The sequence below is a fragment of the Agrilus planipennis genome, unplaced genomic scaffold, assembly GCF_000699045.2.
Source record: "Agrilus planipennis isolate EAB-ADULT unplaced genomic scaffold, Apla_2.0 scaffold385, whole genome shotgun sequence".
NCBI classification, from domain to species: domain Eukaryota; kingdom Metazoa; phylum Arthropoda; class Insecta; order Coleoptera; family Buprestidae; genus Agrilus; species Agrilus planipennis.
In genome coordinates, this window is record NW_020439037.1 from 28456 (window position 1) to 55301 (window position 26846).

A 26846-nucleotide genomic window follows, 5' to 3' on the forward strand; every position below is an offset into this window, starting at 1 on the left:
GATTGGAAAATTTCGCGCCCAGTTTAGTCTGCAATGTAATGAACGATACAATAAAATATTAAAAACCAATAAACCAACCGCCAAGAGGGTTATAAAACGAGACACTAAATTCAAGTACTGTTCAATTCGGTTGTGCAATCGCTATTTATTGAACCAATAAAATTGCTTGCAGCTTGTTACATAAAAACGCCATTAAAATTACCATTCAACGCCAATACATATAAAATACGTTGGTTGTACAAAAGGTACCTGTCTTTTTTGTTTACATTTAACAGATACAAGATATTATTGAAACGAGGAAGTTAATTTAGTGAGAAAAAGGAAAAATGTTGAAGAATGTTAAAGCTGTCAATAATAAGTTGTTATAAAGTAATAAAAATTAATATGTACGTACCTATTGAGAAATAAATACGTTGAGATCTTCAACTAAGTAGGTACTTAAAGAAGTTGGATATATTACGTACGTATAAATGTAAGATTTCAAAGTGAATGATCTCATTGATTTCTGATCACATCTCGCATTAAACGATAAATAATCCTTTTGGAGAAAGTCAGTTATAATATGTATAGGTAGGTATATATTTATCCACAAATAGGCAAAGGTCAACTGATAAGTCTGCCTGTACACCACTCCCTATCGTTTACGAATCAATTGTAGAAAGTTTTCTATCGACAAAGAATAACAAAAGTTGAATAAGATGTTGTAATTCAGGACGATAGTGAAGCTCGAAAAGCTGAATGCCGTTTCATTTGGCATATAAAGTTCAAAGGACGAGGAGGAAGTGCCTTGGACAAGAAGCAATTAAGTGAAGTCGATGCAAGTTTCCAACAGAATTAACGCCTCTGGCCGGCACATGTAGCTACCATGGTAACATTTTTGAGTCATTGCGTGTAAATCGAATATTCAACAACACCCTCAAACAAGCTGAAAGGTACGTATGTTATGCAGCATATAAAGTTAGTTTTGAGTTAGGTTTTATTGTAAAAAGAAATAATTTAAATAAAATTAGAGGCAGAGGCGTCATTTTTTCAGTGCAATGAAAACGTCCGACAACGAATTGCTTAAAAGATACTAACGATAAGAGACCTAAACAATTTATTTTTATATATTAATTAATTTTTTCGTATTTGTTTTTGTTAACAGATAATAGTTTTAGGGAATAAAAATGGGGACGGACGTTTGCTGGAAAAGATAGATAAGCGGAATAGCAAAAGCAAGCAAGAAATCAGGCCCTAGGGGTATTTTCTCATTACATGTTTCCCCCTTCTAGTTTGACTTTGTATCAGATAGTAGGTATAACCTCGTAACCTTAATTTTGCCGTTCTTTGTCATCGGAGAAGTTTACTAAAAAGGGACGTGTCGTAACAGCGCGGCAGAATAATGATCTTCCGGTAATTTTTTAAATCGCTCCAAACGATCCTGCGATTCGCGAAAACTAATCGTTTTGTGCTCCTTTCGTGCCGTTCAGGTTTCTTTACGCCATTTCCACTTTTTATTCCGTTACAATGAAAAACTCCTCTTACTTTTTATCTCATACAACTTCCTCGTTGTAGGGTTCGTAAATGTAATTACTATCAGGTATAACAAATGTAGTTGACTTGAATATACAAACATCCATGCAACTGATTCATAATAACCTGCCATCACCCATGAGTTTCAATAGAAACACAGAAGAAATTATATCAGTCACAATGCCATGTGTTTATACTGAGTCCCATGACGATAGCGAAAGCGAAATCGGGAAAGAATAGCCAAATTAGCACGGCGAAGACTTTTAGAATCAGTAACTCCAATAAGTAATTAAGAAAATGGACAAAAAAAGTTGTTCTAATTACAGACAAACGGAATCGCAAAATACAAGCGCAACGTGGAATAACGTTGAAAATTTGAAATAACACAAGAATAATGTCAATACAAGATAATAAGTTAAAAATTGAGAATTTCGGAAATGGAAACCTAATCTATGAGGGTACATGGGCATACTAAGTAGGTATCTATTTGAATTTCCTTAACTTTTTGAGAAAGTCGCCTACAAGAATACCGCTAACAATAAGTCGCGATTTTCAACAACAGAAAGGCACACAAACATGTGACCACACCTTCTAAAATGCGCCCCCTGAGAGCGAATCCGTCTGGTAGGGCTGCAAACTACAGCATCCCTGCAGTCTCTGCGCGAACTCTCCCTCCGAAACACACAATATCTCGGCGCCCGGAACAGGAAACTTGTAAATGTTCGCGTAAATCGGCAAACAAAAACACGAAAATCACATGCATATAAATTACCTAAATAAATATCTGCCTATACCTAAAGTGTACAATTAAATTGAAGTTACCTGTGATTACCTACATAAACAACACTTACTTTAAAAGGCAAAGTGATAAGAAAATGTTATCCTTCTAATTCTACTAATATATAATTTTAAAAGCAAATCGAAACTAACTATAATAAAACTATAATAGCAATAAAATGGTTCGTTCCTATACATATAGGGGATGCATATAGTGTTACTCAAGGAGGATAACTTATTTTTATGTGAAAAACAGTTTTCAGGACTTATCATATATTATTAGTTTCTTAAGTCTTACAGAATCAATGCGTTGTGTAAGATACACACACACACACACACACATGACTGAGCACAATAAGATTAAGTGATATATTAAATCTTTCAAGCAATAACCAGTTTAATGTTTAATACAAGTAAATTTTTTTCAACAATTAATAGTGATTAAATATCAGAAACATTCATTTTTTTTGTTTTTCGTAAAAAAAAAATAAAGGACGATATTCTGCACGATTGTTTCGGAGAGTTTCCTCTTCTACTATTAATTCAAAAGCTTTTGACCCTTACCGAGTTACCGACTGAAACCCCTAGGCGCTTGCATACAATAAAGCAAATCAATCAAAACTTCACGTAACAATTTTCAAAGTTGGATTGATTTTTTCAGTACCTAACTAAAAAGACGGCAGCTGTGTTGAAAATGACTTTTATCAAATTTATATTAACTAGAATGTACCTACTCGGATTTTAGAGTGGTTACAGAAGGGACATTTCTTAAAAGTCAATTATTAATAGAAAACGTGTACCTATGCGTGTTCAAAAAATACATACATGAAAATAGAAATGTGTGCCAAAGACGATACTGGATTTGAAAGCAAATTTTATGGAACACGAGGAGTGTCTTAAGTTTTAGAAATTTTCAAAACACCTCTGCACAAGATAAAAATGGCCGCTGGTAAGTTTTCAAGTCTTACAATTACAATAAAAAAAATAGCACAACTGACTTTAGCATGTACCTAATAATTGCCTATCACATATAATCTTTCTAATTGATGTGACAGTCAAGAAACGTCAACCTCCTATTGTAAAATACCAAAAATATGATATCTGATCTGTTATTTTTCGGCACAATGGCTGTAATTGCTTCTCATCAATGATCAATATTAACAACCGTTTACACAATGTCTATTTACAAACGGCCGCCGGAGCTTCTGCAGGATTTCTCGAAGTCCTGCTCATGTACCCGCTCGATCTGGTTAAAACGAGGCTACAAATACAGTGCAAACAGGACAAGCATTTTAACGGTGTGGTGGATTGTTTCGTTAAAACATACAAACACGAAGGATTTCGTTATCTTTACAGGGGCATGCTTTCGCCTTTGGTGGCAGAAACACCCAAGCGTGCCGTCAAATTTGTATCGTTCGAACAATTCAAAGATATTTTTACGGTAGACAGTAGGAGAGGACCTACGAGCAGGACCTATTTTATGGCAGGAATGGGATCGGGCCTTGTGGAAGCGCTTTTTTCTAACCCATTCGAAGTAATCAAAGTCAACTGTCAAGCATGTCGAGAAACTGGTAAAAAGGCGAATAGTGCGTGGATAACGACGAAAAAAATTATCAAAGAGGACGGTTTCGGAAAAAAAGGACTCTACAAAGGATTAATTGCCACGATGTACAGGAACGCCGTGTACAGTACCATTTATTTTGGCAGCTATTATTCTGGAATACAAAAGTTGCAAATTGATAAAACGTCCGGTGAATCGAACATAATAAAAAAGCTAATTGTAGGCTTCATTGCTGGAACTGTAGCTTGTTGCGCCAACATACCTTTCGACGTGGCTAAATCTAGAATACAAGGACCGCAACCTGTCCCAGGACATGTCAAATATAACTCCACCATCGGTTCGATGGTTACTATCTTAAAAGAGGAAGGCATTTCGGCCCTTTACGTCGGTCTAACTCCCAAAATCTTAAGGCTCGGACCAGGAGGAGCCGTCATGTTTATCGTCTACGAACACGTCTATAATTATTTATCGCACAAGTATTTTATTTAATTGCCTATACTTGGCATATACCGACGACCAAAAATGATCAACTACATACATCTTCGGAAAGAATGAACGTTAATATAATTAAAACTAAAAAGTATTAAATACCAGAAACCGTTATAGTTTTATTTTAAACAGAAACTCAGGAATAGTAGTTTCTAAAATAATCCCTACCTATTTAAAAACAATACCTATATAAAAACATTGGAAAATTAACACGTCTGTCTGTTTCGAAATGTCGGCCACCAATGAATAATTGTCTATATATCGTTTACAACATCAATGACGAATTACAATTGACAATTAACAGCATTCTACATTTCATTTGCCCAGCAGCTAATCAATATTGCAACAATTAATTTAAGTTTTAATTCCGATTATTACCATCGACGAAGGGTAAATTCGTATAACAACTGGGTTTATTTTTCTCCTAATTCGTAGTCCGTTTAAATTCAAAGAAGAAAAGTTGCCGGCTCATCCGAAGCAAACGGCAAAAACGACCGAAATTTTCTCTACCTAATTAAACAGGCCCCACAATTTCGCCGAAATAACTTTTGCATTCAACGAGGCAGTAAAAAAAATACGTCACGCAAACAATATCGGTGTGTTGGTGGAATTATACACTTAAACCTGCCGCATCCAATAAAAAGATAAAAATATTAATTAATTAGCTTATAAAGAAAGTGGCAAGCGCCCAACTAAATTATTGTCTGCCCGCTGTTTTAATGGTCTTTTGAAAATGACCTACATAAAGTTAACAATTATTCTTTAAAGCAATAAAGCACGACTTTACAGCTTATAATTGGGTACCATCATTGAACAAGGTTTACGTTCCAAACGTTCGATTGAAATTTTTCGTTTTACATTGCTCTAAAAATTCGAATTATTCCTCTCGGCTTTTTCAACAATTACATAACTCTATTTATTGTAAAGATTAATTCTAAAAATACCAAATCTGTTATATTATTTGTCGTAAAGTGCGGATGTCTGTTAAAATATTAAACAAAACACTTTCGAAACATGTCAACCTCAAAATTTTCGCAAATTCAACAACATTTTCCTCTGTCTGTCTCAAGTAAAAGCTTACATGTCCTGTGTTGTCACAAACGAGAAAGCAAAGCTTTAGGACGTATATGTGTATGTATAGATACGCGTGCTTATACTTTATGTATGTTTGCACATACAAATGTTCACGATTGCACGGAGAAAACAACGGAAAACGGGCGAATAAAGAATTTAAAAAGCAAACTAACGCCTCCCACTTTAAAGAAAGTTAACAATAAAAAATAGGAGAACAGAGGGTGTCGTGGCAGTCAAGAAGAAGTAGGCGAGATAGGTTGGTAGGACACCTTTTCAAACATGAAGGACTAGTTAGAGACATATTGAAAACTGAAACATGAGTTAGGAGGGGTAAAGGTAGAGCTAGATTAGATCGAGGTACAAATATGCAGAATATCTAATTTAATCACAGATATTTGCGGGTAGGTGCGTTTACAAAAAAAAATAAAGCTTCTTACAACTCCCAAATTTTTCGTCTCAATATTTGCTGTTGCAGTTTACGTCTCTGTACAATACAAATATATAAAATATAACCGCCCCATCGACGTATCGCCTCGCATTTATTCGTAAAGGTCCTAAAGTTTGGTGCATGAGAGTACGCGAATTACAAGAGCGCACAGCCACCAGCACAGCTGATACCGCAGCTGAAGCTGCTTAAGACATCTAATGCGAAATTTCTTCACGAACTCTCGAGTTCCAGTCTTATTAATGCTTTTTATGTTGTAGTCGATTACGTAGCGTGGCATGGGAGAATCGAGAACCAAATGCCACTTGACCTTTTTAAACGAAAACTTCCGTTCAATGTTAAAATATCGACTCTACGTGAGATAGCTAACGTAACTTAGATAAAAAAGATACATCCACTAGTGTCTGCTATGGAAATCGGTGTAACAATCTCCTCTGATGATACGACGTTTTGGAATTAAGTGACCTATTAAAAAGTGACTTACGCCTACATTCGATACCTACGATGTTAGGAAGGATCGCTAAGAATTATACTTAACAAAGTGCTATACACAATCATTAGCGGTACCCATCCGACCAAATTTGGACGGATTCAACTAATCTAATTGTAATACTCTATAATTACCTTTTAAAGAACTACCTAACAATATAACAAGTCAAATATCTCTTCCCAAGCTAATGAAACTGAAGTCACAGTTTATAATTTTATTCTATTTTGAATTCAATCGTGTTAGTGCAACTCGACCAATAGAGGTAGGTAAGTAGGTAACAATTGTCGGTAATCAGCTGAGGTAATCATAATAATGGTTAAACTAAACCCAAACTAGTTGTTGGCAAAAATAACACACAGAATTAACCGAATTAGGTCAACGATAACATCGAACTGCTTAAGAGAGATTTTATCTGTTGGAAAAGCGTAGACCATTCAAGATAACGCTGTTGCCAATTCTATTTTTAAAAAGAGGAAAGGCCCTTTAAACGGCCTCTACTCCGCCACCTTTGGTCCTTTATTGGTCGATAATATCCTTTCAAATTCACATACATCCTGTAGGCACCTGTACAACCTACACCTATCGATATTATGAGCCTCAAAATGCCCAAGATTATTGGACTACTTACTATTTTTAATATACGAAAAAAATACAAAATGCGCATTATCAATTTTCATTTTCCATTTTTTTTTTATTTCTACCCGACTAGAATTTGGGACGGGTGCAGCTAGGATTCCAATGATGTTACTGTATCACGAACCCCATGAGGCTGACCTATAAGTATTGTATTTTAGTCGGGTGTATTGTTTTTTTTTAACAATAATTTTACTTTTAGTTAGTGCACTTATTTGAAATACGCATATCTATACAGAGATCGTTTCATATTTTGCATCTTCTATTTCAATTAATTAAAACATATTTAGTTTTCATAGGAAAGGTATGTAGGTAGGTATTAAAATATTATTTATAATGGATCGTACTTAACACATCACGCACGTTCAAACGGGGTTGCGAGCAATTACACGCTCGTGCTTTTGCAATTTAGTCTAATCCCATCAGATCTATGTCTGCATACGAGTACATGTAACTGTATTTTGTAAGTGTGCATAGGTGTGCATACGTTTTCGAAACAATCGGTTTTGTAGACGGTCAATATAGGAACTCCAAATAGCAAATTGTGCATGATCAACAATAATGAACATTTACGATTAAATGTCTTTGACTATTGTTAAAACACCGATGAAAGTAGAAACAATTTTATAATCGGTTAAAGGAAGATTACGGTGGAAAAGGACTTTCATCCAAATCGAATGTAAAACCAATGAAAGCTTGGAAGAAGCACGATCTACAGCTTACGATCGATATTTTACACCGACGCGATAGGACACCGATTGGCGCCCGCATCGGCTCGCCGGGTCATATTTTCTATTACCCCCCAACAAAAATCACGCCACTATACCAAAAAAACGAAGAGATATAATGGTTATCTAACAAGTTAAGAATAAGAAAAAAAAATTAATGAAAAATTGATGAACCGCGTATATATCACATTTTTTGGAATTCCCTCAGAATTATCCTTCATTTCTCCTGCTTGCGAACGTATTTTTTGAACAAACCCTAAATGGAACGACTACAAAAAGAAAAAAAAGGACGATAAATGATATCCCTAGAGAACGCAACAACAAAAACGATTCTAAAAGCGAAAAAACAAAACCTATTTGTAACTCGCAGGTGTGGTTTTGGTCCGTGATTTATGGACTTTACGTAATATATCTGTATCTGTAAACGGTAGGTATATATTTTTACCCCAATTCTGTACGGCACTATCTGCTTATTAGGTGAATGGGATAAAATATAAAATTTAAAATGTAACCCTTTAAGAAACTATTATGTTAACAAAAATTCCAGAGCTACGCACACCTTTACCTGCTCCAGTTGCGTCAATTTCATTTTCAATTTGACTTTTAGGAATTTACATATCAATTATAATATAACTTTCTTAAAGAAAATTTATCAAATGTACGCACAGAAATTGATGGAATGCCACAGTTCCAACAGAATATGCACAACCATACATTTACATACTTATCTATAACTTTCTAATATATAGAATGATACCTAATTTTTTTTCCTCATTCGATGCGACCACATGGGGTCCACACGAGGCAGTATGGGGAGATTGTAAGATTGAGTACTTAACTAACAAGTTGTTAGAAAAAACTTTTTCGCCCCAAAATCAATTTTTCTATTAAATATTACATACTATAAATATTTGTTTTCAGGATCGGCTGTCGCAATGATAGGGGTAGGTGCTAACCTGCGTTTCGGTAGCAGCGCGAGCAACGCCAGTGCCAACGCTACCAAAGTATTCCAATGTCATCCCGGAGGCACGACAGAAGCATTGCTTATATTCGCCCTGGCCGCAATGGGGATGGCCGCAAACATTGCTCTCATGGGTGTCATTCTAGGAAACCGGCAACTGAGAAGGCAAGTTTAACGTACATTTTTGAAATATATATTTGAAACGGTGGATAATCGTTTCGATTCGACTAATACGGCCCTGTATCTTATTTCAATTTTGATGGAGAATACAAATAAATCAGAGGATGACAAGCTGAATATCTCGTTTCGGGTCGAAAAATGGCTGGGATGAAAAATACTAAAAACTGAGGCACTTCTGGTCGCAAATACTATAGGAACTTATATGACAATCTTCATTGGCCCTATTTCCTTCCTAATTCTCGCGAGAAAGAAAAGGCGGCATTACGATACAGTAATTTAGGGACAAACCCTCCTGCTATAGAATAAAAGAGGAAACACGAGTAAAATACACAAAATAAATTACAATACGAACCAAACTAAATTAATTTCTAGCATGAGTGCATTATCCCATTTCACTATTAAAATACGCAACTTCGACGTGGCGGTGCTGATTCGATCGGGGTAGAAAAGAAAGGAACGGGAACGGCGAACGTTACACATTCATTCAGATTTATGAAGTAAAATGCTGCTCGGCATTCGTGTCAGACTTTTATTTAAAATTTCACTTTATACCCAAGTAGATAAATACGTACCTGCAAGTATTATAAATTTTTCGTCTGCCAACAGCGACAAATAGAGAGAATTTATGAAAAGATTTGCGCAATGATTGATTGCAAGCAAATGCCTACCTACCTAATCTTTATTTAATGCACCTCAAAATAAAAACGTTAAAAATATCAAAATACCACCTCCTTCCTCGTTTTCGTTGAACTATCGCAAAATATATCAACTTTAGTATTCCTACTTATTTATTTAATTTCCTAATTTATTTATCAATTCCTTCGATTGTTACGAAAAACTCAATTTTAATTGTACGTCCTATTACTCAAGTTACTGATTAAAAATGCGAATCGCGGATGAGTTTTTAGCGTGAAAGTTTTCTAGTGCACATAGTTTAGCTAATTACAAGCTAAACTGATTCCGGTTCGGGCTAGTGGAGGTTTAGGTATGCTTATGAAGCGTAAGTTGTGTATTAGCTTAGAGTTTTGGAAAGCTCCGACAAACTTTCCAATATACGTATAAATGTATCGGAGATATCGATCACCACCCTTATCTACTGTTCAGTTTCGATTCGTCGATGTTAACTCGAAGAAACAAATAAAACGCAATTATGAGTCGGGAAGTTTTCCGGATGGTTAATCCTTCATTTTAGAGAACTTTTTGAAAAGACGTATTGCTCACCAATATCAGGAGCCTACGTAAACCGCGTACATTATCAACTTTGGTCATTTACAAATAATATTATTTTTGAGTCTCTCTCAGCCCTTCATCATAGCGTCGAACGTAAGTAATCAGAGAAGGTATGTATTATCAAACAAAATGCCAGCTATTAGAAAAGAACTCATTTTCGGTTTAATTACGCTGTCACATACAAGTTTTATAACGCGTCATGTCACTTTCGAGTGCCTTGCTATCATCGCACAAAAGACACTTCGAATCGAATTTCGCTCTAAACTTGATAAAGATTAATTGAACTTTCGCGTCGACCGTCAATTTTGCGAAAACCTTTTCTAACGGTAAAGCCACCTACCTATACGTACTTACACCTTCATCATTCCCAACCGAACACAGAAGAATTGCTCGCATGTAATTTTCTCACAAAATCGTTCAAAAGGTATCTGCGGATTTATATGAAAGAAAATGGATCACATTTTACGCATATCCAGGTAAGAATTCTGGATTGTGCATAGGTACATATATCTCCGGGATTTGCTCTGATTTAAAAAAAAAATGCAACTTTTCGGATTCCGATATGCGGACTGCCCTCATTTAAAATCGAACCAAGTATGTATTCCAAATTTTATTTTGATGAAATGAATCATCTTTTTCGTTTTCTAATAAAGAAGGTACAAGTCCAAAGTGAAAGAAGAAAACGGAACAAATGCTAAGTGCTGAGTGCGTTAATTATAGCCAGATGCTTTCGGTACGAAGTGAAAAATATGTCGTTAAAGACGACACTAATGATTTTGTTTTCGCCTCCCGTCAGGACACCTGCCAGGAGGCCAAGTAACCGTCTCTTTACATACGTATATCCCGTTATTTCTTCGCAAGGACGCGTTCTTCCTTTACAACTCCGCAATCGCGTTTTGAATAATTCACGTTAACGATAATTTGTTTTAATAAAATTCTTAACGCCTATTTATCTACGACAAAATATTTTTTACTTAGCTTTGACAAGGCCTGCCAAAATGCAGTCGACAGTCAATATTCACGTTATCCAATATAAATTAAACGAACTGTTATCTGCTCTATATTAACCACTCGCATTTACTTTTCCAAACGTTTCGCTGTTCCTTGCTGATGCATTTTCAGTGACTGGGGTGGGTCAAAACAACATTACAGAACTATATTTTAACAAGGTACCCTGCGAAACATACATACATTGGTATGTACAGATATTCCCCTAAACTTTGCAGCTAAAGTTTTTCTAACGGTTTCTGTACCGTTACCTATTTTATTTATATATTCGTTGGGGCGCTGGGGACGGGGGAGGTAGTCCGTTGTTAGACTTTTCTATAATTTACAATCACGTGTGTGTAGTGTATGCTTTACATAAACACGAATCAAATTAAAAATGAAACAGGCCCTTATTGTTCTCGTCATTTATAATTTCAGTTTGTTTAGTAGCCGTACAGTTTTGCGTACAGAACGTATAGGGGTAACAACTCCGAATAATTCAGGCGCTGATAATACATGTAAGTTTACGCAAGAGTTATGTACATTATCTCATATTTATGGTATTACGAAAGGAACAAGAAAATTCTATTGTTATAGACTTTTTACACTAGAAAGAAACGTACCATTGATTAGCTAACAAAAGCAACCTTAATTTGTTTAGAGAGTCAAAATGTTCCGTATCTGTACCGATTTAACAGAACATCTTTCGTCTTTAACAGGAGATGACTGCAGTTTAGTGTGAAATTGTTTTCCGGAAGAGTGCCGAAGATAGCTCACTTGTTCCTTTCAGTTTTCCTAATCGTAAGTACCTATTAGCATTTCCAAGCGTTTTCAATATCGCTAAAGGAAAAGAGAGCGGATAAACCGTACTCTCGCTCTACGGAACCGAACTGTATCCACGGAAATTAGACTTTATAATTACGCTACCTACACATCCATTTCATTTTACCTGCATACACAATATTAACACCGCATTTAGCTCTCGATGGGAAAACTTGCAATTTTCGCTTCATGCAGAGGTGATTGTTTTAGCACACACACATAAAACATGTAGCGATTATTAACTGAAAATACATAAGTAATCGAGATACTGAAAGTTTTCTTAATACCTACTATTGTGATTTATTTACATCCAAGTCAAATATTTTTTTTGATATCGTTTGCACCAGTAATTACTGCCAAATAAGTATAATAAACTTCATTTTTGTTATTTTACACCAATGCACTTTCGATGAAACATTTTGTCAATAAATATTCTTGAAATTTAATAACAACCACACCATAATTGTATCGACCGAAGCATATAATTAATGATATACCTATGTATCTAGCTACAATTAGTTAACTATAAATGTAATAAAAATAAATTTCTAATATATTTACCCTGTTTGGCAGTCAACAAATGAGTATCAAGTAACAGATATTTCGTCATTTAACAGTTTTTAAATCTTCACATTTCTTTTGCTTTTTAATCTCGTTTCTTTAGGTATATATAAGAATAAAAATAATAAGGTTTCAATTTCCGTTGAAATGTCAACGTCTGATCGTATAAAATAACAAAAAATATTCATCACATCTGAAACATGTAATAAAATTTGCAATTTTGCAAAAGGAGGAAAATAAAATGGATCGGATCTTTAAGGATATTAAAATGTGACCCGACAATTTATTATTAAACCCGGTTTCATTACATTACGTATTTATTGGCAATAAAAATAAAAATCGAGTATCAAAGCGGACTATTTCTAGATAAAAACCAGCCAGTCATTTTTTATATGAAACTTATTTACCCTGCAAACACTATAATCCCTTTTTATTTCCGTGCCGCCACAGAAATCTAACTTCCAACTACAAAGCATAAATACTTGAAGAAAGCAGAATCGAATCCGACAATTGTCAAAGTATATAGCGCAATCCTTAAATTATAGGATGTCCTGAACATTTTAGGAAAGTGGGGCTCCTAATGCAGAAGTAAACATCTAGGTATTATAGTCAGTAAATAAATATCGTTTGATTTTCGCAAACTAAATATATATTTATCGTTAATATCGATTATTAGTTGGCGATCTTCGCAGCAGGGTTCTGGACACTTACCCAGAGTGGCCCATGGAAGAGAAGGACCTAAAAATTTATGTATCTGTGTAATTTCCAAAACTCCTTTTGGTTCTTTCAGATGGACCCATGGTCTTCTGTTCCATCAGGCAGCCGTCGATTGTGCCAGAGCTGCTCTCTTGATGCCGCTCGGTGTATCGATATTCAAATGTCAACCGGTACAAAAATGCTCGTTGGTCGAAACAGCCTTCCTTTTACTCGTCACGGTTGCCACCGTCAATATGCTTACTACTGTTTTAAATGACTCGCCAATTTTTCCGGACGACGAAGACGAGTCTTCGTCAGCCGACACCGCTGCACCCTTGCTCATGGACTCTCCGCAATGTGTTCTTTTTGGAACCTTCATGATCTGGTTCGCCTCCATCACTATCAATTTAGGACCCACCTTCTTATCTGGTATGTCAATTTCCAATCCTAATATAACAGGCATTATATGTACTTGCACACCCAGTATGTACAAACTCCTGCCAATATGTCTAACAATATCGACACATCCTCACGGCTGAATAAAATAAATACTTGTCTCGAGGGACTGAGAAGGAGTTCAACCTTTACCTCGGTCCCTTGTGAAAAAGACAAGTCATCCCTAATAGCTGGAACACAATAACCATTATCGAATCACTNTTAACAATTATTCTTTAAAGCAATAAAGCACGACTTTACAGCTTATAATTGGGTACCATCATTGAACAAGGTTTACGTTCCAAACGTTCGATTGAAATTTTTCGTTTTACATTGCTCTAAAAATTCGAATTATTCCTCTCGGCTTTTTCAACAATTACATAACTCTATTTATTGTAAAGATTAATTCTAAAAATACCAAATCTGTTATATTATTTGTCGTAAAGTGCGGATGTCTGTTAAAATATTAAACAAAACACTTTCGAAACATGTCAACCTCAAAATTTTCGCAAATTCAACAACATTTTCCTCTGTCTGTCTCAAGTAAAAGCTTACATGTCCTGTGTTGTCACAAACGAGAAAGCAAAGCTTTAGGACGTATATGTGTATGTATAGATACGCGTGCTTATACTTTATGTATGTTTGCACATACAAATGTTCACGATTGCACGGAGAAAACAACGGAAAACGGGCGAATAAAGAATTTAAAAAGCAAACTAACGCCTCCCACTTTAAAGAAAGTTAACAATAAAAAATAGGAGAACAGAGGGTGTCGTGGCAGTCAAGAAGAAGTAGGCGAGATAGGTTGGTAGGACACCTTTTCAAACATGAAGGACTAGTTAGAGACATATTGAAAACTGAAACATGAGTTAGGAGGGGTAAAGGTAGAGCTAGATTAGATCGAGGTACAAATATGCAGAATATCTAATTTAATCACAGATATTTGCGGGTAGGTGCGTTTACAAAAAAAAATAAAGCTTCTTACAACTCCCAAATTTTTCGTCTCAATATTTGCTGTTGCAGTTTACGTCTCTGTACAATACAAATATATAAAATATAACCGCCCCATCGACGTATCGCCTCGCATTTATTCGTAAAGGTCCTAAAGTTTGGTGCATGAGAGTACGCGAATTACAAGAGCGCACAGCCACCAGCACAGCTGATACAGCAGCTGAAGCTGCTTAAGACATCTAATGCGAAATTTCTTCACGAACTCTCGAGTTCCAGTCTTATTAATGCTTTTTATGTTGTAGTCGATTACGTAGCGTGGCATGGGAGAATCGAGAACCAAATGCCACTTGACCTTTTTAAACGAAAACTTCCGTTCAATGTTAAAATATCGACTCTACGTGAGATAGCTAACGTAAGTTAGATAAAAAAGATACATCCACTAGTGTCTGCTATGGAAATCGGTGTAACAATCTCCTCTGATGATACGACGTTTTGGAATTAAGTGACCTATTAAAAAGTGACTTACGCCTACATTCGATACCTACGATGTTAGGAAGGATCGCTAAGAATTATACTTAACAAAGTGCTATACACAATCATTAGCGGTACCCATCCGACCAAATTTGGACGGATTCAACTAATCTAATTGTAATACTCTATAATTACCTTTTAAAGAACTACCTAACAATATAACAAGTCAAATATCTCTTCCCAAGCTAATGAAACTGAAGTCACAGTTTATAATTTTATTCTATTTTGAATTCAATCGTGTTAGTACAACTCGACCAATAAAGGTAGGTAAGTAGGTAATGATTGTCGGTAATCAGCTGAGGTAATCATAATAATGGTTAAACTAAACCCAAACTAGTTGTTGGCAAAAATAACACACAGAATTAACCGAATTAGGTCAACGATAACATCGAACTGCTTAAGAGAGATTTTATCTGTTGGAAAAGCGTAGACCATTCAAGATAACGCTGTTGCCAATTCTATTTTTAAAAAGAGGAAAGGCCCTTTAAACGGCCTCTACTCCGCCACCTTTGGTCCTTTATTGGTCGATAATATCCTTTCAAATTCACATACATCCTGTAGGCACCTGTACAACCTACACCTATCGATATTATGAGCCTCAAAATGCCCAAGATTATTGGACTACTTACTATTTTTAATATACGAAAAAAATACAAAATGCGCATTATCAATTTTCATTTTCCATTTTTTTTTTATTTCTACCCGACTAGAATTTGGGACGGGTGCAGCTAGGATTCCAATGATGTTACTGTATCACGTACCCCATGAGGCTGACCTATAAGTATTGTATTTTAGTCGGGTGTATTGTTTTTTTTTAACAATAATTTTACTTTTAGTTAGTGCACTTATTTGAAATACGCATATCTATACAGAGATCGTTTCATATTTTGCATCTTCTATTTCAATTAATTAAAACATATTTAGTTTTCATAGGAAAGGTATGTAGGTAGGTATTAAAATATTATTTATAATGGATCGTACTTAACACATCACGCACGTTCAAACGGGGTTGCGAGCAATTACACGCTCGTGCTTTTGCAATTTAGTCTAATCCCATCAGATCTATGTCTGCATACGAGTACATGTAACTGTATTTTGTAAGTGTGCATAGGTGTGCATACGTTTTCGAAACAATCGGTTTTGTAGACGGTCATTATAGGAACTCCAAATAGCAAATTGTGCATGATCAACAATAATGAACATTTACGATTAAATGTCTTTGACTATTGTTAAAACACCGATGAAAGTAGAAACAATTTTATAATCGGTTAAAGGAAGATTACGGTGGAAAAGGACTTTCATCCAAATCGAATGTAAAACCAATGAAAGCTTGGAAGAAGCACGATCTACAGCTTACGATCGATATTTTACACCGACGCGATAGGACACCGATTGGCGCCCGCATCGGCTCGCCGGGTCATATTTTCTATTACCCCCCAACAAAAATCACGCCACTATACCAAAAAAACGAAGAGATATAATGGTTATCTAACAAGTTAAGAATAAGAAAAAAAAATTAATGAAAAATTGATGAACCGCGTATATATCACATTTTTTGGAATTCCCTCAGAATTATCCTTCATTTCTCCTGCTTGCGAACGTATTTTTTGAACAAACCCTAAATGGAACGACTACAAAAAGAAAAAAAAAGGACGATAAATGATATCCCTAGAGAACGCAACAACAAAAACGATTCTAAAAGCGAAAAAACAAAACCTATTTGTAACTCGCAGGTGTGGTTTTGGTCCGTGATTTATGGACTTTACGTAATATATCTGTATCTGTAAACGGTAGGTATATATTTTTACCCCAATTCTGTACGGCACTATCTGCTTATTAGGTGAATGGGATAAAATATAAAATTTAAAATGTAACCCTTTAAGAAACTATTATGTTAACAAAAATTCCAGAGCTACGCACACCTTTACCTGCTCCAGTTGCGTCAATTTCATTTTCAATTTGACTTTTAGGAATTTACATATCAATTATAATATAACTTTCTTAAAGAAAATTTATCAAATGTACGCACAGAAATTGATGGAATGCCACAGTTCCAACAGAATATGCACAACCATACATTTACATACTTATCTATAACTTTCTAATATATAGAATGATACCTAATTTTTTTTCCTCATTCGATGCGACCACATGGGGTCCACACGAGGCAGTATGGGGAGATTGTAAGATTGAGTACTTAACTAACAAGTTGTTAGAAAAAACTTTTTCGCCCCAAAATCAATTTTTCTATTAAATATTACATACTATAAATATTTGTTTTCAGGATCGGCTGTCGCAATGATAGGGGTAGGTGCTAACCTGCGTTTCGGTAGCAGCGCGAGCAACGCCAGTGCCAACGCTACCAAAGTATTCCAATGTCATCCCGGAGGCACGACAGAAGCATTGCTTATATTCGCCCTGGCCGCAATGGGGATGGCCGCAAACATTGCTCTCATGGGTGTCATTCTAGGAAACCGGCAACTGAGAAGGCAAGTTTAACGTACATTTTTGAAATATATATTTGAAACGGTGGATAATCGTTTCGATTCGACTAATACGGCCCTGTATCTTATTTCAATTTTGATGGAGAATACAAATAAATCAGAGGATGACAAGCTGAATATCTCGTTTCGGGTCGAAAAATGGCTGGGATGAAAAATACTAAAAACTGAGGCACTTCTGGTCGCAAATACTAGAGGAACTTATATGACAATCTTTATTGGCCCTATTTCCTTCCTAATTCTCGCGAGAAAGAAAAGGCGGCATTACGATACAGTAATTTAGGGACAAACCCTCCTGCTATAGAATAAAAGAGGAAACACGAGTAAAATACACAAAATAAATTACAATACGAACCAAACTAAATTAATTTCTAGCATGAGTGCATTATCCCATTTCACTATTAAAATACGCAACTTCGACGTGGCGGTGCTGATTCGATCGGGGTAGAAAAGAAAGGAACGGGAACGGCGAACGTTACACATTCATTCAGATTTATGAAGTAAAATGCTGCTCGGCATTCGTGTCAGACTTTTATTTAAAATTTCACTTTATACCCAAGTAGATAAATACGTACCTGCAAGTATTATAAATTTTTCGTCTGCCAACAGCGACAAATAGAGAGAATTTATGAAAAGATTTGCGCAATGATTGATTGCAAGCAAATGCCTACCTACCTAATCTTTATTTAATGCACCTCAAAATAAAAACGTTAAAAATATCAAAATACCACCTCCTTCCTCGTTTTCGTTGAACTATCGCAAAATATATCAACTTTAGTATTCCTACTTATTTATTTAATTTCCTAATTTATTTATCAATTCCTTCGATTGTTACGAAAAACTCAATTTTAATTGTACGTCCTATTACTCAAGTTACTGATTAAAAATGCGAATCGCGGATGAGTTTTTAGCGTGAAAGTTTTCTAGTGCACATAGTTTAGCTAATTACAAGCTAAACTGATTCCGGTTCGGGCTAGTGGAGGTTTAGGTATGCTTATGAAGCGTAAGTTGTGTATTAGCTTAGAGTTTTGGAAAGCTCCGACAAACTTTCCAATATACGTATAAATGTATCGGAGATATCGATCACCACCCTTATCTACTGTTCAGTTTCGATTCGTCGATGTTAACTCGAAGAAACAAATAAAACGCAATTATGAGTCGGGAAGTTTTCCGGACGGTTAATCCTTCATTTTAGAGAACTTTTTGAAAAGACGTATTGCTCACCAATATCAGGAGCCTACGTAAACCGCGTACATTATCAACTTTGGTCATTTACAAATAATATTATTTTTGAGTCTCTCTCAGCCCTTCATCATAGCGTCGAACGTAAGTAATCAGAGAAGGTATGTATTATCAAACAAAATGCCAGCTATTAGAAAAGAACTCATTTTCGGTTTAATTACGCTGTCACATACAAGTTTTATAACGCGTCATGTCACTTTCGAGTGCCTTGCTATCATCGCACAAAAGACACTTCGAATCGAATTTCGCTCTAAACTTGATAAAGATTAATTGAACTTTCGCGTCGACCGTCAATTTTGCGAAAACCTTTTCTAACGGTAAAGCCACCTACCTATACGTACTTACACCTTCATCATTCCCAACCGAACACAGAAGAATTGCTCGCATGTAATTTTCTCACAAAATCGTTCAAAAGGTATCTGCGGATTTATATGAAAGAAAATGGATCACATTTTACGCATATCCAGGTAAGAATTCTGGATTGTGCATAGGTACATATATCTCCGGGAGTTGCTCTGATTTAAAAAAAAAAATGCAACTTTTCGGATTCCGATATGCGGACTGCCCTCATTTAAAATCGAACCAAGTATGTATTCCAAATTTTATTTTGATGAAATGAATCATCTTTTTCGTTTTCTAATAAAGAAGGTACAAGTCCAAAGTGAAAGAAGAAAACGGAACAAATGCTAAGTGCTGAGTGCGTTAATTATAGCCAGATGCTTTCGGTACGAAGTGAAAAATATGTCGTTAAAGACGACACTAATGATTTTGTTTTCGCCTCCCGTCAGGACACCTGCCAGGAGGCCAAGTAACCGTCTCTTTACATACGTATATCCCGTTATTTCTTCGCAAGGACGCGTTCTTCCTTTACAACTCCGCAATCGCGTTTTGAATAATTCACGTTAACGATAATTTGTTTTAATAAAATTCTTAACGCCTATTTATCTACGACAAAATATTTTTTACTTAGCTTTGACAAGGCCTGCCAAAATGCAGTCGACAGTCAATATTCACGTTATCCAATATAAATTAAACGAACTGTTATCTGCTCTATATTAACCACTCGCATTTACTTTTCCAAACGTTTCGCTGTTCCTTGCTGATGCATTTTCAGTGACTGGGGTGGGTCAAAACAACATTACAGAACTATATTTTAACAAGGTACCCTGCGAAACATACATACATTGGTATGTACAGATATTCCCCTAAACTTTGCAGCTAAAGTTTTTCTAACGGTTTCTGTACCGTTACCTATTTTATTTATATATTCGTTGGGGCGCTGGGGACGGGGGAGGTAGTCCGTTGTTAGACTTTTCTATAATTTACAATCACGTGTGTGTAGTGTATGCTTTACATAAACACGAATCAAATTAAAAATGAAACAGGCCCTTATTGTTCTCGTCATTTATAATTTCAGTTTGTTTAGTAGCCGTACAGTTTTGCGTACAGAACGTATAGAGGTAACAACTCCGAATAATTCAGGCGCTGATAATACATGTAAGTTTACGCAAGAGTTATGTACATTATCTCATATTTATGGTATTACGAAAGGAACAAGAAAATTCTATTGTTATAGACTTTTTACACTAGAAAGAAACGTACCATTGATTAGCTAACAAAAGCAACCTTAATTTGTTTAGAGAGTCAAAATGTTCCGTATCTGTACCGATTTAACAGAACATCTTTCGTCTTTAACAGGAGATGACTGCAGTTTAGTGTGAAATTGTTTTCCGGAAGAGTGCCGAAGATAGCTCACTTGTTCCTTTCAGTTTTCCTAATCGTAAGTACCTATTAGCATTTCCAAGCGTTTTCAATATCGCTAAAGGAAAAGAGAGCGGATAAACCGTACTCTCGCTCTACGGAACCGAACTGTATCCACGGAAATTAGACTTTATAATTACGCTACCTACACATCCATTTCATTTTACCTGCATACACAATATTAACACCGCATTTAGCTCTCGATGGGAAAACTTGCAATTTTCGCTTCATGCAGAGGTGATTGTTTTAGCACACACACATAAAACATGTAGCGATTATTAACTGAAAATACATAAGTAATCGAGATACTGAAAGTTTTCTTAATACCTACTATTGTGATTTATTTACATCCAAGTCAAATATTTTTTTTGATATCGTTTGCACCAGTAATTACTGCCAAATAAGTATAATAAACTTCATTTTTGTTATTTTACACCAATGCACTTTCGATGAAACATTTTGTCAATAAATATTCTTGAAATTTAATAACAACCACACCATAATTGTATCGACCGAAGCATATAATTAATGATATACCTATGTATCTAGCTACAATTAGTTAACTATAAATGTAATAAAAATAAATTTTTCATATATTTACCCTGTTTTGCCAGTCAACAAATGAGTATCAAGTAATAGATATTTCGTCTTTTAACAGTTAAATCTTCACATTTCTTTTGCTTTTTAATCTCGTTTCTTTAGGTATATATAAGAATAAAAATAACAAGGTTTCAATTTCCGTTGAAATGTCAACGTCTGATCGTATAAAATAACAAAAAATATTCATCACATCTGAAACATGTAATAAAATTTGCAATTTTGCAAAAGGAGGAAAATAAAATGGATCGGATCTTTAAGGATATTAAAATGTGACCCGACAATTTATTATTAAACCCGGTTTCATTACATTACGTATTTATTGGCAATAAAAATAAAAATCGAGTATCAAAGCGGACTATTTCTAGATAAAAACCAGCCAGTCATTTTTTATATGAAACTTATTTACCCTGCAAACACTATAATCCCTTTTTATTTCCGTGCCGCCACAGAAATCTAACTTCCAACTACAAAGCATAAATACTTGAAGAAAGCAGAATCGAATCCGACAATTGTCAAAGTATATAGCGCAATCCTTAAATTATAGGATGTCCTGAACATTTTAGGAAAGTGGGGCTCCTAATGCAGAAATAAACATCTAGGTATTATAGTCAGTAAATAAATATCGTTTGATTTTCGCAAACTAAATATATATTTATCGTTAATATCGATTATTAGTTGGCGATCTTCGCAGCAGGGTTCTGGACACTTACCCAGAGTGGCCCATGGAAGAGAAGGACCTAAAAATTTATGTATCTGTGTAATTTCCAAAACTCCTTTTGGATCTTTCAGATGGACCCACGGTCTTCTGTTCCATCAGGCAGCCGTCGATTGTGCCAGAGCTGCTCTCTTGATGCCGCTCGGTGTATCGATATTCAAATGTCAACCGGTACAAAAATGCTCGTTGGTCGAAACAGCCTTCCTTTTACTCGTCACGGTTGCCACCGTCAATATGCTTACTACTGTTTTAAATGACTCGCCAATTTTTCCGGACGACGAAGACGAGTCTTCGTCAGCCGACACCGCTGCACCCTTGCTCATGGACTCTCCGCAATGTGTTCTTTTTGGAACCTTCATGATCTGGTTCGCCTCCATCACTATCAATTTAGGACCCACCTTCTTATCTGGTATGTCAATTTCCAATCCTAATATAACAGGCATTATATGTACTTGCACACCCAGTATGTACAAACTCCTGCCAATATGTCTAACAATATCGACACATCCTCACGGCTGAATAAAATAAATACTTGTCTCGAGGGACTGAGAAGGAGTTCAACCTTTACCTCGGTCCCTTGTGAAAAAGACAAGTCATCCCTAATAGCTGGAACACAATAACCATTATCGAATCACTTTCCCCAGCAAGCAATCGAGAAGGCTATTGTCAACGTCGTTACATCACCATCTCGAGTCGCCCTACTACATCCTCTCAGTGCGACGGTGCGTCTTATATCAAATATACACTCGTTCGATCCTCTTCTCTTCCAACTGAATAAAAGCAATCACTCCCACGACTCTTTTATTCTGTATACGGTATACGTATATTATAAGGCAAACATTCATCACCCTATCGTCTTAGACTCCATGGGAAAATACAGTGGCTTAATTTCGCACAACAAAAGAGCAGACACAATATCTCAGAAATCCATTCTCTTGTACTAATATAATAATCGATAAAAAATACGATCAACTGTCAGAGAAAAACCAACCCAGTTAAACACTGAAAACCTAATTGCCCAAATATAAGTAGATTTAATTAATATTTGAGGAATTAATTTCCATTTATTTAAACCGCTGATTGTTGTGTGAATTGCTGTTTGCAGTTATTTATTTACCTTTGCAGGTGCACTGGCTGCCCAGGCAGAATTAGGCCACAATGCTCCTTCGTGTCCTTTAATCCACGGACCCCTGCGCCACTACGTCCTGAACGTCTTGTGGATTGCGGTTAACCTGATTTGTGTGCTGCTCACCCTCTTTCATTTACGCAAACTGCACCGCGACCTGACCAAAGCTAATGTAGAGGCAGTAAGGGTTGCAGGGCTGATCACGTCCTTAGTCAATATTACAGACAACAATGGCACAAGAGTTGCCAACTCCACCGGTGAACAGGTACAATTTTTTTTATACATCTTACCAGTCTCCTAACTTCGAAGGACCTTTTAATCATTGACAACATCAGAATATTTTCGATTTATTCAAATCCACATTGCAAGGTAGGTATTTGTCCCTAAGGTAAGGACAAGCAAGATAACGAGGTCGATTTCTCTAGAGATGGAGAGTTGAGGAATGAAAAACCACATCTACACACATTACATCCCTGTTCATTAAATAACGAACGATACGGAAAAGAAGTTTAAACGAATAAACTTTAGGCAGAAATAAAATATATTAGTCAAAACCTCGTGAAAATTCTTAACGCATAGTTTTTCTAACAATTCGCGCGTCTTCCATTACCAACCGGAGGAGTAAAATTTTAATTAAAAACTTGGTTTATTATTATCGCCAGCGGCTCAAAACTTTAGAACACAGTAAGCGTAAGCGTCGCGGCGCCGTTGTTATACGAGTAACAATAAGCGTCGAGAAGTGTACAAATGGTCCGTCAAATATTTGCAAAAGGCCAAATGCTAACTGGCAGGACCGTTATTAACTTAATGTGGGACGCTTCATTACTCAAAAACGAAGCATGTTGCACCTTGCCACATAAACCTTTCTAAAAATTAATACATTATTTTAGAAGTAAGTAGGTAATCATCCTCAAGTGAGAAATAAATAAAATCCAACAAACAAAACAAGCCCAATAATAATTAACACTCGCCATTATATTTACACATTTTATCTCTTCCCTTCCGAGTGTACACAATACAACAAGAGAATAAAACGTTGAGTGTCTGTGCATTAAATAGTTATTTTTAATAAAACAAGCAGTCACTGTGAGCTCGAAACTGTTAACACCATTGCTTCGAGTGGTCGAAATTCACTTTTGTGAATGATTTGTTTAATCACTTTGTTTGTGTTAAAAATTGTTGGAAAAATTAAATTGAAAGGAATTGTTTTTAAATAGGTACGCAACACATCGTACACTTCAGCACAAAAAATTGCTGATACTAACTACGTAATACTACTTTGCCCTTGACTGAATGCACTCATAATTTCTTTTATACATATTATTAGGGGCGCATTTTTAAAGTCACATTAGGCAACCCAAAAGACATGCGAGTACCATTTGGATACATACACAGCATTTTTAAGAAAGCACAGCTATACTTTAAATTATAAATTAATTAAATTATAATGAAATGATAAAATAAACAATTGTAACAGCACTGTAATATTTATAAGACTTCTTATTCAGAAAATACACATTCTTTATATGTGTAGGTAAGCTTAAATTGACCTGAACATGTGTAAATATAACGTATAATGAAATATTTTAGACTTCTTCTGCTTTACAAGAACAGCGAAGGATGCGAAATTACTTGCGAAAAATGGAACAGGAAGGTGTACAAAGGGTGAAAATGTTCCTGATAATTACTGCCGCTTACGTTCTATTTTGGGGGCCACTATTTTTTATTACTTTAGTACATCATCCAGTTATCGGAAATCCATTAGGATACGAAGTAAGAGAAAATACTGAGTTTTTCATGGAAAACTTTCAATAATTAGGTGAATGTTATACGCCCATTTTAATTGGTAATTTTCGCAAATTGTAGATAGCTCTTCACATATCATACGTTCACGCAATTGTAAATCCGACCCTATTCCTGGTATTGCATAAAGGTTTACGTCAAGCTACTATAGACCTTTGCTGCGGGTGGTTGCCCATGTGGCTGGCACCCATGAGTGTTCCCCCACCCCCTGACCCACCCAGAGCAGCCGACATATCATTACTGAAATCGTCCCTGCCGACGCCAGCACAGCCAGAAAGCTCTATGGTAATTAAATATTATATGTAAGTGGTGTAAACAGCATGTTCTATATATTTTCCGCATAATTAACTTATAAATACGATGATCAGTAAATTAATAAAAGAAACTATATTATCTACCAATCAACCTTATTAGTTTATACTTTGCCTTAGCCATATTAAGGATATTTTTAAACACAAAAAATCAAACAATAACCTATTTGATTTTATCACGGGGCAATATTTTTATAGCTATTTGAAAAATACCGTTTAAACTTTAATTTTTGCCTACTGTTTGGCAAACGAATGGTCCAATTAAATTATTGGATTCTCGTATAATATGTATATGTATATGCAACATCCACCTATAATATTAACAATTAATGTTAAATTTGTGTTGTAAGCATGTTATGTGATACATTAAAATGACTAAAATGCAAACACTTTAGCCTTCCTTTTAACTGCTTCAGCTTTATAACGCTACCACAGGATACTCTTTTACTTAATAAAAGGACAGCACCTCTCTTTTAGCACTCTCATTGTCGAATTATACCTATATTAATAACGATAATTGCATCAAACGGCTAAATTTTAAGGGAGACACCGATCTGAACCCTTGGATTCCCGAATCTGTTAACGGAGGCATACAAATTCCCCATTTCTCGAGCCCTGCACTGGGATCATCGCCCGAAAACGAAGAAATTTAAGAACCACGGAATATAAGAATACACGTTAAGATTTGCATTGGAAGAGCGAAAAAAGGACAAGAAAAACAGAAAAGCCGTAGCGTGTACTTTATGCGACACCTACTTCCTGAATAACATGATATGTCTCATGTATGTATTTATATTTAAATCTCTAAAATACAATAATACTAGAGTATAGGTACCATGTCAATGTGATACAAAAGCATACAGTGATATACCACACACACCTACCTACAATGAATTCAAAATGAAAAGCTTAATTTTTACTTTCGAAGAACCAATGGCCTAACTGAAATCTAATGTTTCCTAAACTAATGATTTTTAAAACGAAAATTAGTACTAATACATTCGAGTCGATCTTAAGTACATCATCGATAATCATAGCTACAAACATGCATAGTATATAAACTTATTTTAAACGTTTCCTACCGAACGATATTTTAATAGGCATTGTACATAAAAGTCTTTCTCTTATAAACCAAACACGTATTATTTATCTATCTTTTTTAAATATCGAAGAAACTCAAAATTAATTCACAATATGATAATATGTATATGCGTACACTACTGTGTACGATAATGTTTTGTAGAAAATAATAAACTTGAAAATTTTATATTCGTCAACGTATTATATGAGTGCACGAATTAATTGTAATACAATATATGTATATTACTTGAGAAATGTCCGACGTCTGTACCATAATTTCAAGGTAGAAGAAAACATGATAGACTAATTTTATGATATTCCTTAACATAAACGTCAGCCTAATGCAAATATTATTTTTATATTGTTACGCTTATTTTTCTTTTTACGAAAATACTGAATAAATAAATCATTTATGCTTTGTTTCTTTCTCGTTGGAGCTAATAATTGTAACTATTTCTGTTAAAAAAATGATATCACCCAGAAAATCATAAAAATAAATACCTATAAATGAATAATAACGATAAATGTTATAGCAATATCAAACATTAACGAATTAAAATGTCTATTTATAGTTTTATTTTTTGAAGACTATAAAAGGGTTATATCACCATGTATGTATAATACATCTTACTATTTAAAAAAAT

The 26846-nt window shown here is 35.3% G+C and overlaps 3 protein-coding genes and 1 pseudogene across 7 annotated transcripts in view; 3 read left to right on the forward strand and 1 right to left on the reverse strand.

The window, feature by feature from the left end:
- The window catches only part of LOC108743020 (midasin), a 64591-nt gene that overhangs the window by 18111 nt on the left and 19634 nt on the right, over positions 1 to 26846 (reverse strand). The gene's annotated exons all lie outside the window — the stretch shown is intronic.
- On the forward strand, positions 508 to 13771 carry LOC112905068. 2 transcript variants are annotated; one of them, XM_025976694.1, is made up of 3 exons: positions 508 to 932; positions 8631 to 8835; positions 13241 to 13771. In XM_025976694.1, exons 2-3 carry the CDS (start codon positions 8645 to 8647, stop codon positions 13683 to 13685), a joined length of 636 nt encoding a protein of 211 aa, XP_025832479.1. In that variant the 5' UTR covers positions 508 to 932; positions 8631 to 8644; the 3' UTR covers positions 13686 to 13771. The 2 variants fall into 2 exon arrangements, with proteins under 2 accessions (XP_025832479.1, XP_025832478.1); XM_025976693.1 differs by lacking the exon at positions 508 to 932 and adding an exon at positions 2078 to 3238.
- Positions 3323 to 4455, forward strand: LOC108743033 (annotated as a pseudogene).
- LOC108743025 lies at positions 17344 to 26716 on the forward strand. The gene is made up of 6 exons (XM_025976697.1): positions 17344 to 17552; positions 21957 to 22291; positions 23008 to 23273; positions 24599 to 24781; positions 24875 to 25096; positions 25665 to 26716. Exons 1-6 carry the CDS (start codon positions 17362 to 17364, stop codon positions 25773 to 25775), a joined length of 1308 nt encoding a protein of 435 aa, XP_025832482.1. The 5' UTR covers positions 17344 to 17361; the 3' UTR covers positions 25776 to 26716.